At 45.1% G+C, this 15,105-nt stretch overlaps 1 protein-coding gene across 12 annotated transcripts in view; it reads right to left on the reverse strand.

The window, feature by feature from the left end:
* The window catches only part of si:dkey-151g10.3 (serine/threonine-protein kinase WNK3), a 36,833-nt gene that overhangs the window by 7,553 nt on the left and 14,175 nt on the right, over positions 1–15,105 (reverse strand). For 6 of the 12 annotated variants that reach the window (XR_007887706.1, XR_007887705.1, XM_051425542.1 and 3 more), the window contains 16 exons: positions 11,496–11,668; positions 10,617–10,837; positions 10,019–10,176; positions 9,751–9,839; positions 9,402–9,621; positions 8,730–9,144; positions 8,500–8,618; positions 8,188–8,388; positions 4,217–7,660; positions 3,838–3,881; positions 3,167–3,302; positions 2,945–3,061; positions 2,747–2,848; positions 2,585–2,633; positions 2,327–2,479; positions 94–2,246 (listed from right to left, as the gene is read on the reverse strand). Coding sequence is in view for 10 of the 12 variants with exons in the window: in XM_051425542.1 (XP_051281502.1) it covers positions 94–2,246; positions 2,327–2,479; positions 2,585–2,633; positions 2,747–2,848; positions 2,945–3,061; positions 3,167–3,302; positions 3,838–3,881; positions 4,217–7,660; positions 8,188–8,388; positions 8,500–8,618; positions 8,730–9,144; positions 9,402–9,621; positions 9,751–9,839; positions 10,019–10,176; positions 10,617–10,837; positions 11,496–11,668 (7,794 nt within the window). In the remaining 2 variants the exon portion in view is untranslated. The remainder of the gene's footprint in view (positions 1–93; positions 2,247–2,326; positions 2,480–2,584; positions 2,634–2,746; positions 2,849–2,944; positions 3,062–3,166; positions 3,303–3,837; positions 3,882–4,216; positions 7,661–8,187; positions 8,389–8,499; positions 8,619–8,729; positions 9,145–9,401; positions 9,622–9,750; positions 9,840–10,018; positions 10,177–10,616; positions 10,838–11,495; positions 11,669–15,105) is intronic. The other 6 variants (XM_051425546.1, XM_051425548.1, XM_051425545.1 and 3 more) reach the window with 6 other exon arrangements.

The raw sequence follows: 15,105 nt of genomic DNA on the forward strand, positions 1-15,105 counted from the left end.
AAATATAAACAGTAAAATCATGTAAATTCAGTACAGTGAAAGACAATCTGAATAGAGAATGTACTCAAAATCACGTCTGTGGTCTTCACTCACAAGAATGGTTGGTTCTCCTGGTACAGGTGGGCGCTGGGGCCCAGCAGAGTCATCCTGATTGGGTGGCAGAAGAGAGGTAGGCGGGGTGGACGAGGCAGAGGTGGAGGGGAGAGATGGGCCAGGCTGTTGCTCCACTGGGCCCAGTTCTGCAATGTTGGGCGCCTCTGAGGAAGCCTCCTCTCCTACCCCATCCCTCTCCGGGTCAGGGGAGGTGGACGAGGACCGGGAGGTGGTGGAGGAGGTTGTGGAGGATGAGGAGTGAGGGGAAGTATCTGAGGAGGAGATAGGTGGGGGGAAAGACATGTGGTGGATTGATTGTGGCTCAGATGACTCGTCTCCTCCTGCTGATGTAGAGGCAGCGGACATAGGCCCAGAGGCAGTTCCCCCGGCCAGCCCTGCCCCACTGCTGTACTCCTGATACAACAAATTCCTCAGCTTTTCATCCAGAGTCTTTATGCGGTTGTCTACGAATTCAATTTTGGGGGGGCCTTCGCTGTCTGACTCGGCCACAGAGGAGGGCTGAGCAGGTGATGGTGTCATTGTGAGGGAGAGGGCGGGTAAAGGGGCATCAGTGGAGCCCAGATGGAGAGGTGGCAGAGAAGAGTCAGAAGAAGGGTGAAAAGGGGCAGAGTAGCTGCATGTGTCCTCCGTGACACTTGTCTCTCCTGTGGACACCTCCGACTCTGACATCTGTATAGAGGACTGCTTCTGCAGGGGGAAATTCTGCTGTTTCTGGGGTGTCTCCATGGCTTTAACTGCCTCTTGTTGCTGCTCAATGTGTTGCAGCTGTATCTGTGACTGTATATTTTGTTGGGACAGCTCAGCAGGAATTTGGGTTTGTTGTGGAATCTGCTGTTGTGGTACAGGACTAACATTTAGCTGTGGCTGTTGTTGAAGAAACTGTTGACTTATCGACAGGGGCAGCATTTGGCTTTGATCTGGCTTTAAAGCCACAGCACCCATAAACAGCTGATGTTGCTGCTGCTGTAGCTGCTGTTGCACCATTTGCTGTTGCTGTAAGTGTATTGTCTGTTGTAGGTTTAACTGTTGCTGCTGCTGGTGATCAATGTGGGCCTGCTGTTGAGGCACCACAGCAGCTTGAGGTGCCATTACCTGCTGTGGTAATTGCTGTAACTGAGGCTGTTGAAGCAACTGCGGGGTATACTGTGGTGTTTGCTGTTGAGGAAGGGGTTGTTGGGTCTGCTGTAGGGACACTGGGGGTGGGAACTGCTGCAGAGGCACAGCCTGTTTTAACAACTCTGTATTACCTGGTCGAGGCAGCACCTGCACCTCAGTCAGCTGTTGTTGAAGTGGTATTTGTTGCTGCATTAGTTGCTGATGTTGCAACTGCTGGAGAGACTGTTGCAGTGCTCGTTCCTGCTGCAGCTGAATTTGTTCTTGATGTTGTGTTTGCAATTGCTGCTGTGGTGTTGTCTGCTGTATCTGTTGTGCCTGTTGTTTAAGCTGCACTGCCGGCAGTTGTTGTTGAACTGCTGGTACCTGCTGCTGTAATGCAGGCTGTACCTGTGGCTGTGGCTGTGGTTGTACCTGTAGCTGTGGCTGTGGTTGTTGTGGGGCTGGTTTAACCACCTGAGTGAGTGTCTGCTGCTGCTCCATGCCAAGTTGGCTTGCTGCTGAAGGGATCACCGCAGCAGCAGGAGGAGAGGAATAAAAAGTTGAAGACGGGTCCGCTGCAGGCACACATGACCTTGGAGCGGTTATCACTGTATCCACTATACTTGGACCTACAATGGAGCAACTACTGGTTCCAGGAGAAGCAATCATATCTGGCAGAATGGTGGTGGGAGTAGGGGATACAACATTAGGAGCAGTGGACAAGGTGGGGAGGTTATTAACAGCAGGTATTGCTATGGATGAAGGAGCACTGGGAATTTGGTCAACAGAAGCTGAGGTGAGGATTTCGAGACCACCTGAAGCAGTGACAGGGACAGATGCTTCAAGAGTGGAGGCTGGTGCAGAGATGCTTTCAGAAGCAGCGGTGTTAGGAGCCAGGGCAGCGGTGGCTGAGGGGGCCATGGAGACAGGGGCTGAGATAGTGGAGACTGGAGGGGAGGTTGCAGAAAGGGTGGGGCAGGGGGGAGAGGTCATTCCAGTCAAGGACTCCAAACTCTGGGATCCTTCACTTTCTACAGCTGCAGAGATGAACACACGGTTAGTTTGATGTTATGCTGCCAAATCAGTCATGGTTAATAAGCCACAGCGTAGAGCTCACCTTTCTCCATTTTAGGAGACTGAGGTATTCTCATCTCTGAAGTGGGTGGTGGAGTGGCTGCTCCCTGGCTGGATAGAGAGTCTCTATGGCGGATGGTCTGGTTGATAAAGAAGCGCCAGCGTCCCACTGGGGAGGAATGGGGCACTGAGTCCACTAAAAAGGATATTTTACTAATTATAATAAGTGAAGAACATACAGAATGTTCTTATTTTGCTGAGCCACTTTTTGTGGATAAGAAACAATATATCCATAACTCACCCGAAGAGCTAGTGGGAGTGCTCACATGCAGCTGGTCAGTTGATCCAGTCTAATAAATAAATAAATAAATAAATAAAGATTGAAATTCATCAATATTTAATCAAAAACAGAAAAATAAGAGAGGATAGAAGGTGTTGAATGGAAATATGGAAATCAACGTACCAGTGAATGTGTTTGAAGGATTTCGTGAGCTTTCTTAACTATGGCTCTAAGTTCCTCAACAAATTTCTCTTTCTCTACATCAAGGACAAAGTCCTCCTCAACCTACAAACAAAATGCAACCAAACAGCAAGTATTAAGACATAGAATGATTACTTTCTAGCAAGCAATGCAGACAATGGTAATACATGAGAAGTCTACCATGTAATCTGCTATGTCCTCGGGTGCATCCCCTTCAATGTCAAATTTAAATGTCACCATCTTGTTGCTATGTGTCTCCAACTGGCATTCCACCATATTGTCCCCACTGCCAGACACCTAGGGAGGACAAGACAAATTTACATTATACACCTGTCATTTTCAAAATCTATTGGTATACAGAAATTTGCCAGTATAGGGGGTTATATAGGTTGCCTTTTTCACCTGGAGCATGCTCAGTTGAAACTGATGTGAAACTTTCTCAGGCCTCTGGCAGGAAGCTCTTCTTTGAGCTTTTAATTTGTCTATTTTCCCATTGGCCAAGAGCTGGAGAGTTTCTTCTCCATTAGCTGGAACAGACCTGTGGGTGGTAAGGTAGTAGGGTTGTTACACATGGTCCTGTAAATTACAAGTCCAAAAGCAAGACACTGACCACATTCTGTAACTGCATTGTCTGTGAGTCACTGAAAATAAGAACATTATCTAAACGTCGAATGTACACATGTAATTCATATAGTTATTGATGTGCTTCACATTTGAGTAGTCTAAATTATGGACTTCCACTCTCATTATACAGGTATATTGGAAGACACTCCGTAGGTATGAGTGATACGGACAAACAATGGGCCTCATGCACAAATTTATTCTAACATGGCAGATACAAGTGATTGAAGATAATTTGTGGCATTCAGCAATTTTCTTGTACTTAGTTTTCTTAGGTATGAATGAAATCAGATCACAAAAAACACTAATACCCAACTAATATTCAGAATCTCCCACTATCAGTACTCATCTTGTACTTGGTCTTGTCTGGACCGTTGGACATACTGCATGACTTCCATATACTGTTACCAGTAAACAGAGAAAACATCAGCCAGTAATGATATCAGACATACCCTGACGAAGAATGACGTTCTGTGCTTGACAGGTACGGACCATCCTGTAGAGTAACATGAATACAGACACAAAGGAGTACGCAGGCACACAGAAAAAAAAACCCACAAAAAAACATTAGCAACATCAGATGCAAGTAAAGCTATGATGTAATAATGGATACTATTACATTTAATAACACATTTACTGTTGCATGAATATACTCAATTCTCAATATGTTTTAAGAATTAAAACTATTAAAACTTGTTAGTTTGAATCAAAAAGGCACAATCAAAGCTTTTTCAAATAATTAGATAGCAGTATTCTCAATCATTCTGCCAGTATGTCAGCAAAGTAAAATGTTTTCTTAATTAATACAGCAAACTTGTATTCTTCCTGTACCTGAGCAATGCCCAGCAGGGAAAGGTCACAGTCTTGCAGCGAGGCTTGGGGCAGTTTGGGGGCATTAGAATCAAGCGATTGAAGAGTAGTGACAGGCGGAGGGGAGGTGGGTATAAAATCGGCCTGCCCTGGTAAGGTTACCTGGGCCGCTGGCGGAGATGTAGGCAGCTCTGGCACAGGGGCAGCAGCAGAATGGTGGGATGGTAGGGAAGGAAGAGATGGTAGTGATGTTGGGGGACATGAGGTATGAGAGGGGCTGAGGGGCATCTGTTGTGCAGGAAAGACAGCATGGGGCAGGATAGGCTGTTCAGCAACAGGTGTCTCAGTGTGCGTCTGAGTGTGAGAATGAGCTTGTGTCTGAACGTGTGTCTGTGTTTGGGAGTGTGTTTGGGCCTGAATACTGGTTTGTGTGTGTGTGTGAGCTGGCAGCATCTGCTTGGCTTGGTGCTGCGGAGACGAAGGGGTGCCTGCCACTAGATGACTATACAGGGGCTGGGTCTTGCTTTGGGACTGAGGCCCGGCCACATTACTGGGGACTATCTGTGCAGCGGAATGGGTCACCAGATGTGAAGCAGGTGGACCCTGCGGGGGCAGCTGACTCTCATCAAGGGGTATCATAGCCTGCTTTGGAGGAAGCGGTTGCTGGATCGTAGTTGGGATGGGCTGTGCCAGTAACTGGGCCTGTGGAGCTAGTGGTTGATACGCTTGAGAAAGATTCTGTAGCTGTTGCTGGTATTGGCCAGTAGGCATAGTAGACTGGGTGATGGGCTGAATGACTGAAGGGTCAGCAGTGCTTCCTAGGGGCTGCTGCTTGGCCTGAACAACTGGATGTAGTGTTGTTTGGCCCGAAACATAGGCTTGTCCAGCCTGCTGCACAGGATGAGAAGCGGCAACAAAGTTAGGAGGGTCAACTATAGAACTGAGACTAAGATCTGCTGTAGTTCCAACACCTCCCGCTGGGCCAGGAGACAGAATCATCTGCTGATACTGTAGTAATGGGTCTTGCTGCTGCTGCTGCTGCTGCTGTTGCTGCTGCTGCTGCTGCTGTGTAATATGAGATATATCCTGTTGTCCAGATACCATGGCTTGGTGGGTAGGCTGGGGGACATACTGAGGTGCCAAAAGGCTGGCAGCAGCCTGAGCATGCACCTGGATAGGTGGCTGGCCTTGTGTTTGTTGCTGGAGCTGGGCCTGCATGAGCCCTGGCATCTGAGAATTTTGCTGAACAAGAGTCTCATGTTGGATCTGACTGGGAATTGAGGCAATTGCAGCTGGAGGCTGGACAGCAGCTTGGCTTTGTTGGCCCATCATCTGAATGTCCACAGTTGGGCCCTGGCTATGTGGTGGCTGGGACTGACTAATTGTCAGTTGCAGAGGCTGAGTCTGGATTAATGGCTGAGCAGTTACCTGGCTCTGTGTGTGAGTGGCAGGTCCTGCATAACTAGGCTGTAAAGGAATTTGCTGGGTCTGGATGACGTGGGTCTGTCCCTGGATCATTGCTGCTGGAAGAGTCACTTGGGCCTCAGCCATAGCCTGAGGTGCTTGGACTGTGGACTGGGCTATAAATTGGACCGGGACCTGACCCTGGTTCTGGGAAAGGGCCTCACTTTGTCCTTGCTGGGTAAGAACTTGAGCTGGGACAACAGCAGACGTCTGGACAGGGATCTGTGTAGTCTGATTGGCCATGAGGACCTGTGCCTGTGAGGCTTTTTGAGTTTGGTGCTGAATCACCTCAGTACCAGCAGGAGCTCCAACTGAGATATGAGGTTCCATTACTGAGGTATGATGCTGCGGCTGGGCAACAAATACTTGCTGCTGCTGGATCAATGCTGCGTGCTGTTGTTGCTCTATCACTTGCTGCTGTGTGAGAGTGGTATGAGGTGCAAGCTGGGTGGTGTTTAGCTGTGGGATACACACATGCTGTATATCACTTGTTTGCGGCTGAATCTGCTGCTCACTGTTACTTTGTGGAATAGGCACAGCTTCTTGTTTCTCAGTTTTCTGAAGCTGAATGATGGCTGCTTGTTGCTGCTGCTCTTGAATCTGTTTCTGTATCAGAGCCTGTTGCTGTAATCTCTCTGCTTGTTGTTGTTGCAACAGGACTTGTTGCTGACGCTGTTGTTCTAACTGTTGTTGCAACAGAGCTTGCTGCTGCTGCTCTATCTGCTGCTTGAATTGTACCTGTTGCTGCTCTTGTTGCTGTTGCTGTAGCTGAGCTTTCTGTTGTAGCTGGTGCTGTTGTAAAATAGCCTGCTGTTGCAGATGCTGTTGTATTAGTGCTTGTTGCTGTTGTTGTTCCATTTGTCGGAGTATGGCTTGCTGCTGCAATTGTTGTTCCGTTTGCTGTTGAGTCTGCTGAGGCTGCTGCTGCAATACAAGCTGTTGCTGCTGTTGTCCACTTTGTTGTTGCTTCTCTGGTTCTTTTTGTGTTCCAGCTTGGGGTTGTCCAATTTGTTGATATAACTGGCTCTGCTGCTGTTGCTGTAAAGTAGGCTGTTGTTGTTGCTGCTCTAACTGATGTTGTAAAAGCGACTGTTGTGGTTGCTGTTGTTGCTGCTCTTGCTGTTGAATGAGAGCTTGCTGCTGTTGTTGATCCAACAATTGCTTGTGTATAAGTGCTTGCTGCTGCTCCAGTTGATACTGTTGTAATTGGGCCTGTTGTTGTTGCTGCTGTTGAAGCAACACTGTTTGTTGCTGTTGATCAAGCTGTTGTTGGACGTACGTCTGATGTTCAAGCAGTAAAGCTTGTTGTTGTTGCTGTTGTAGCAGAGTTTGCTGTTGCTGAAGCTGTTGTTGCAGTTGTTGTGGTTGTATCATGGTCTGCTCACGAGGATCCCCTGTTGGTTGCTGTTTATAAGTCTGCGGTTGTTCCCCTGGCTGTGGTAATGACATAGCTCGCTGCTCCATACCTGTTTGTGTAGGTAATACTTGCTGCTGAGGAATTGTGTGGACAGGAGGAACAGGCTGCTGTACATAGATCTGCTGCTGAGGCTCATGTTGATGTTTCTGGACAGCTGAAGTTTGAAGGTTCTGTAGATGATGCTCCGTTGGTGGCTGAGTGGTACCAACTTGTTGTTGTTCGAGCAGAGTGGCCTGGGCCTCCATTTGCTGTTGCTGCTGCTGCTGAAGGGTGGAGGTCTGGGGATCCATCCCTATCTGTTGTTGTTGGACAATAGTCTGCTGAGGGATCATGACAGGCTGTGTTTGCTGGGGTGCTGTCTGGGGAATGATGTCAGTCAGCTGCATGGGAGTGGCAGGGGGTTGGGTCTGCTGAGCGAGGGGCACAATGGTCCCTGCTAGTCCAGCAGGATCACTGACTGACATGGATGTAGTGAGAACATTAATGGGTGCTTGTGGGGAAACAGGGGGTATGTATGACTGTGAGGGGGCCATTGACCCATGGGGTGTGGCAGATTGAAATGCATCTGATGGGAATGTTTGTGACTACTCAGTGATAATGACAGAATGATGATTGGTGTTGAAAGAAAAGGAAAAAGAAAGCAGTAGAAAAATTAGGTAAGAATAAGCTTTAGCAAGGAGCATCAATTATCAACACATTTAATTTTACACAACAGGGTTTCCCACAGTGTTTTGTAGCTGAAGTGGGCTGCGTCACCTGAAATACACACTAATCAGCTAAAATTAGAAAAAGTAAATATACTTGAAGTAAAACATTAACCATCAGGTGAAAAGAACAGAGGTACAATTCACACAGCAGGGTCATACAGTACATTTAATGAGAGGCTATTAGACAATCTCACCACCTCTGCTAACTCATTTCCTGGGGGAAACCCTGTACAGCATACAGTCAGGTCACAGGATTATGAGGATTATTTGTGGTTGTGTAAATAGTTACAGTTACATGTGACAGAGTAATGGAACCACAGCTTTACTTCTATTAACAATAATGTTAAATCCAGTGTAAATATGGCTTCCATTTTAATACAAATTAGTATCATCACCCTTATCACCTGAAAATATTGTTGAGGGACACTTGGTGATACCTGTGGAACCATGGTACTGGACTGAAGAAAAGTCTGACCCACAGGTCCCCCTCCACTTTGGCCTATGGACATGCTGGACATACTAACACTCTGGCCAATAGGCACATTTGGAACCCCTCCACTCTCTCCAATGGAGACCATTTGAGGATGAGCCGATGCGCCAGTGCTCTGTAGTGCAAGAAAATAGTTCATTTGATTTATCAATACAGTTTTAAACAATGATTAATCAACTAGTTTGGTGTATTTTCTGAATAAAGTGAAAACAATGCATAGACATACAGATGCCGTAGGGGGGAGAGTAGTCTGCGAGTGAGTGTATGATTCCCCTTGCTGAGAGTATGCTTGGCTCTGTCCACTTGCATAGGATTCACAGCTGGCAGACCCAATGCTCTCGCCTTCTGAGTGAAAGACAATTAAAAAACGAAGAAGAAAAAAGAATCATATTATTCACCAGGTATTTTACAATGTCAATTATCATCTGAACTATACCATGAAAGTTCATACTCTACCTGGCACACTAAGAGTTGTCCCACTGAAAATATGTTGCTGCCTGACATGCTGGTCCACTTCAGGCAGCTCTTCAGACTCTTGACCCCCTCCTCCTCCTCCTCCTCCTCCTCCTCCTCCTCCTCCTCCTCCTCCTCCTCCTCCTCCTCCCACTCCTCCTCCTCCCATTCCTCCTCCTCCCACTCCTCCTCCTCCTCCTGTCTGTCCAGCTGCCCCTGGCCCCAGTGAGGACGGGCAGGATGGATGAGAAAAGGTGTAGGAGGTGAGAGTGGAGTCTCTTCTTTCTTCAAAGCCCTGCTGCTGCTGAAGGAGCTGCTGCTGTCGACGCTCCCGTGACTTTTTGATCAGATTTACTCGATCCCGGATGGATTTTCCCACCACCTTGGCATCACTTTCATGGAAGAATCCTGACTTCACCTGAAAGGGTGGGAGGGAGGGAGGGACGGTGGGCGAGAGAGAGAGAGATAGAGAGAGAGACTTATTAACGTCTAAAAGTAGGCTGACGGAATCTAGGTCAGGAGGAGGTGCTTTGAAATGGCTGATAAATGAGCTGAAGGATTTTCCTCACCTGACCCTCTTTCAAAGCATGAAACACTTTTCCCAGTCTACCCTATCCCACACTGGACACTCATGAACCCTGTTTCTGCTAATCAGAATTGTCCTTGTGTCCTCACCATCTCTAGAGCCACTTCCTCAGCACTATCATTCTCCAGGTCATAGCTGAACTCGATGGCCTCATTGTCTTTGTGCTTCCCTTTTAGCTTCTTCGGCTCTTCAACCCAAATCCGGAGAGCCAGACAGTCCTGGATGCCTGTGTCCTCTTCTGCCAGCTCCACCCGGACCCCTGTGTCCTCCCCGAAGAATGCGTGGTTGAGGAGGTCTCTGATGGAGAGTCTGTCAAGGGAATAACAACAAAAGGAGCAAGGATGGTGAAACAGGCATCAGAAAGTTTTATAATTGCCGATCAGGAATTCTGCACGAGACCAGTCAGTATGTGATGTTATGAAAGTAAAACCTGCTCACCTCTGGCTCTTGTTCTGACGAATGCAGCCTTCAATGATCTCTTTGATTTCTGGGTCATTCACCTTATCAAAGCTGGCTGGCTTTATACCCTGCATAAAGATAAATAGGAATTATGGAGTTAGGTTTTAGGATATTTTATATAATCACTGACAACATTTTCACCATGGAGCCAGATAGATGGGGTTGCATTTAAATGAACTACCAAATCCTAAGGTCTACACATTTCATCACCACAAATGTGCTGAGTAATGCAGTCGAAGAAACTCACGCTTGTGACTTTGCGATATATCTGAGCAGCATTTTGGCACTCAGAGTAGGGGTATTCTGAAGTGGCCATCTCCAGCATGCACATCCCAAAGGCATAGACATCCACAGACTCATCATAGTGCTCCTCATACATCTCTGGAGCCATGAACTCCGGGGTTCCTATTAAGACCAGATAAAAGCAGAACTCCTAAAATACTATTTCACCACTTTAATGTTTATAATTTGTGTTTACTGTCACATAACACTGTTCACAGAGCACTAATGCCCCAAAGTTAATTTAAACTCTGATAACAATCTTCCTGGCCATTGCTCTTGCTTCCTGAGTTAAACTTTATTGAGCTAAATAGTACTCACAGTGCATTGATTAAACAGGCACGCAGAGCCAACATCTCATCAGTGGTCTCTGTTTACCTTAAGTGCTGCCCACATGGATTTTAGAGCAACTCTGTCAATAATGATCTATACCCCTAGGCAGCTGAAGCCCTCTGTAAAAATCTGAACAGTACTAAATGCAATGAAAAGAGGACTCAGCTTGCTGATGTAGGTACTACGTGCCCAGCACTGTTCTCGAAAGTAGCTGGTCTACTTATGTAGCCTACCTATGACACTCTTCGCAAAGGAGGTCCGCATAAGAGTGGCCAGTCCCAGGTCACCTATCTTGACTGAGCCTGTGGGGCCTGTTATGAAGATGTTGTCACACTTCAGATCCCGGTGGACTATTGGAGGAGTCCTGGTGTGAAGGAAGTGAAGGCCCTTCAGGATTTGCCTACACCAACTCCTCAGGACCTTGGGTTTCATGACCTTAAAGCGCTTCAGGTAACTGTGCAGAGAGAGAAAAAGTCATTTCTTTTGTCGTAAAAAATACTGTAATCAACCACGCTGATGCTAGATCATCATCATGTCATGATAATGGGACATGCAACTTCACTTGAATCATTCTAAATTTGAGATTATACATAATGAAATTAGTTTGATTAGATTCATTTTCGCCCAGATAAGTGTTTTACTGTAATTATAAACTCTATTAATCAAAAAATTTTCCTCCATGTACATACAGCAACTGAGATGGAAATCTCCCACCAGTATTCCTTGCTGAAGCTTTGAGCCATGTTATTTTTTTGTGAGATTGAGCAGCACTGGCAAATATTTACTGAACAATGGAGCCATGTGTCGATATTTGCTAACGATGAAGGCACGTTTACAGCTACTTGGTTTGTACTGTAACTAAAATTAACACGGCTGCAGATGACATCAGTCAGAGAAACTATATAACATTTTCTAGACCTTTCATAGACTTGTAAATAATGATGTATACTATATATCAGCGTTGCTGTTTTTAGTTATTTTAAGTTCCTACTATATACCTATTTGCAGTACAGAGCATTTAATTGAAATAACATTTAGAACTTAAAAAGTAAATGATGTAACAATAACAACAATTGAGTGAAGAATAAAAGATATGAGAATGTTGTGCTAACGTTTTGAGTGTTCCCGAAGTCATGAGTTCAGTGACCAGTACGATGCACTTCTTGCCACGCAGCACAGACTCCCAGGAATCATAGAAGCGGACGATGTTGGGGTGCTGAAGCCCCTTCAGCATCTCGGCCTCCTCCTTGAAGCGTTGCTGCTCCGCCTTGGTCAGCTTGCGGTCCTGAGGTGAGAGGTACACACCAAGTTATATGGAATGAATGTGAACAAATGTCTTCCCTTAGAGCTGTAGAGAGCTTTTCCTATATACTGGCTGGCAAACACTGCTTCATTCACTTCCATAAGCCATCCAAAAATGCTGTCACGCAATTTTCTTCAGAGCCCCAAAACATCATGAGGCTACCTGACACTACACACCCATGACTGCTCACTAACACCTACTGCCACTAGATGGTACTAGCAACACAGAGGTGCTGCAGTGTTGAGACAACACCCAAGCTGTAGCTTTATAAAACGCATTTGTACTGCATCTGCCACACATCCCCAGTATGGCGGACAGAACGGACGCGGGAGAAATCCACTGAAATGGGCAGCATCCCACAGGAACATAGACACTGACTAATTCCTCTGTTAAACACTGGTGCATAGGTCATTTATAAAACACAAGACTCATACATGTAATGCAGTGCAGGTGCATTAATTTTTGTATTTTGTCTTCTATTATGTCTTTTATTACTTGTGTATTCTTATGTATTCCTCTGTTTCTTCTATTTTCTAAAACCCTTGGTGCCCTCACTAATAATATATGCTGTATTCAGACAGAAAATACACATTATTTTAAATTCTCTGAATATCAAGTCAATAGGAAATTGTTTTAATAAATGCAAAAGATGTGATGATGATATAATATTGAAGAATCAAACACAATGCTCACAGTCAACGCATTTTACACTGGAGTACATCCTGACTAGCCCTACTAAGTCCGTGCATATTTTTAGACTTGTCAGAAGCAACTGTTGTTGTGTGCTATATCCATGTGTACAAATAACAAAGCATCTCAGGTCTGTGGTCTTTTCAACCTTTGTTGACCTTGCTGCTGTTCATGGGCATTATTTGATAGCACTGAAAAAACTGAAACGAAAATACACTTAAAGGAGTTCATTGCCATATCTCTGTATTGTATCTAACAACAGGCAACCTTCAACCATTTATGTAAATGCCCAAAAAAAAAGGAAAGAAAAAAAACAAGTGTGTCTGACTCAATATTTTTGAGGGAGTAGGATGGCAGACATTGTTGTGTCACAAACAGTCCTCACTATAAATAGAAGTCATCATAACACTGGCTTTCCACTGATCGATTCCATTGATATTAAGCTTTTTGCTTTACACAAAGCTCCTCAAATGGAGGCGGTGTGCTGCAAATGTTTGGATGCAAATAAACAGATTTTCATGTAACACAGTTTCTCTGTCCCTATTTCTTTATTGCGTGCCTCAGCTTTTCTTTCCCTGTGTCTGTGTTTCATCTTTACATATAACTTTTGCTCTCTGTGTCTATACTGGTTCAGTGTCCTTTTCTGGAAATACTGGTGGAGGCAATCCCTCCACCCCTCCCCTCTGAACAGGGAAGTAGCATCAACAAAAAGGCTGCTCCTCGTTGCACTATTATGGCTAAGAATAAAATGCCAAGCCTAGGTCCACCCTCATGCTCTCATTCCTTTAACACCAACTACCTCATTTTGTTATGTGTGTGCATGCTTATGCAATTGTGTGTGTGTACCTGACCATGATCAGGTGTGTCTAGCCATGCTTACAGTTCCTCTACGCATATGTACGTGTGTCTTCTTTCTGATGTGCTCTATTTTGTCAGGAAGCACTGCCTCTGTTTGGATGCCTCTGTCCTCTGCCTCACTCTTCCATCAGAGCATCACTCTGGCTCACTGTCTGGCACAGTGTGAGACAGAGTGCTTGCCTGTGTGTCCCTGTCTGCTGCCTCCTCAGCGATTATTGTGTCTCCCCCCTGAGTGTCGCATCAGACAGCCTTAGGGTCGGCAAAGGTCGCAAAGAGTTCAGTCAGTGAGATTGTGTCTAGACAGGCACACACAAAACTACTCTCCATCCACATAGCTACTCACACATGCCCAAACACTCCCATATTCACACAAACAGAGGCACAACAACAACAAAAAGATCTGTACAAAGTGTGTCACTTATTTTAGGTCCTCTTTCCATTGCCAAGACTGTTTAACACACCCAGATACAATTACTGCATTTAGGATGTGTCACTCATACCAACCTATATGATAAATAGAAGTGAATACTACTTAATAAACTATTGAAAATGATGGTAATAATCTGGAATTGTATACTATAGAACAGCAGCTCACAAAAACTGATCTGACAAACAAAGTGGCACAGAATAACAGTCTCTTAACCATCAGATGGAAACGGGGAAGCAACAGAGAAACAAACAGACAGAAAGTGAGGGAGAGGAAGGGCAGCTCAGGAGACCATGACACAGCCCTATGGTGACTGGTCGGTTCTTTGTTCCTGTTAATAAGCCTGCCTGTTCTCCAGTTCTGCAACCTCATGAAATAAATACTCTCACTTTTAAACACACAGTAAGTGAGAATAAATATAATAATTTGCCAATATCATACATACATATGCGTATGTGGTTATATGTGTATGTAAATGCCAAAAGGCTGTATCTTGGACTTCTGGGGGCAGTTATCCTAACAAAATACCTTAGACTGTAAACAATGCAGCTACAAGGTGCTGTTTTTTTACTCTGCATGTATCCTATAAGCTATAAGTTTCTATGAATGAAATGAACAAGAACACCAGAAAATATAATGCGATTCAAGAAGATTTTAATGTTACATTTATGTTAAGATTGTGTCAAAGATATGTTGTTTCATGTCAATGGCAGTTTTTGAGGCTGTAGTTTGCTGTATTGTTGTATCAGACTGCACTATAGGGATTGATTTTACTCTTACTTTAGCAACAAAAGGTGGACAAACAGGATCACCTTACAAAGTCAGGAAACCCTGACAACACCCTTTTGATACAGCCTTAAATAATTGTAATAATAATACTTGGTCATATAATATGACAGGGGCCTAACTACTATAACTCGGTAAACAGAGTAAGACCTACAGTTAGAGATTATTTTGGATCCGACATCTGGTAGAGCAGAAGGTCAAGCTGCAGGTTAAGTAGCCTCATTAAACAGGAAATGTACAGGATATGGCTTACAAGGCACATTTGGTAGAAGGTAAGAGGCTGGGGTCATGAATGCCAAAGCATGTGAGTCCTAAAACATCTATTCTGGCAAACATTGCATGAGTATCAGATATCATACATACATACATACAAGACGAACTGGCTTTCCTAGTCACACTCTTGTCTGAAGTAGAAAAACAGGGCTGGTTAAATAGAGGAGAATTTTTCTTGCTGTAGGTTAGTATTTGTACATTTTTATGAGGAGTATGTATGTAGTGTGTATGGCCCTGCAGTATGGAAAATAATCTGAGGTGGCGGGTGGCTAGGATTAGATTACTGTAAACTACAACAGCTCAGACTAACAAGATAGACTGCTGGAAAAGGGCTGGCCGTCATGCTGGATTAGAACCCGGGGCCAGTAGGCCAAGTTCACTAACC

This window comes from Dicentrarchus labrax, unplaced genomic scaffold (genome assembly GCF_905237075.1).
Source record: "Dicentrarchus labrax unplaced genomic scaffold, dlabrax2021, whole genome shotgun sequence".
In the NCBI taxonomy this organism is placed as follows: Eukaryota; Metazoa; Chordata; class Actinopteri; family Moronidae; genus Dicentrarchus; species Dicentrarchus labrax.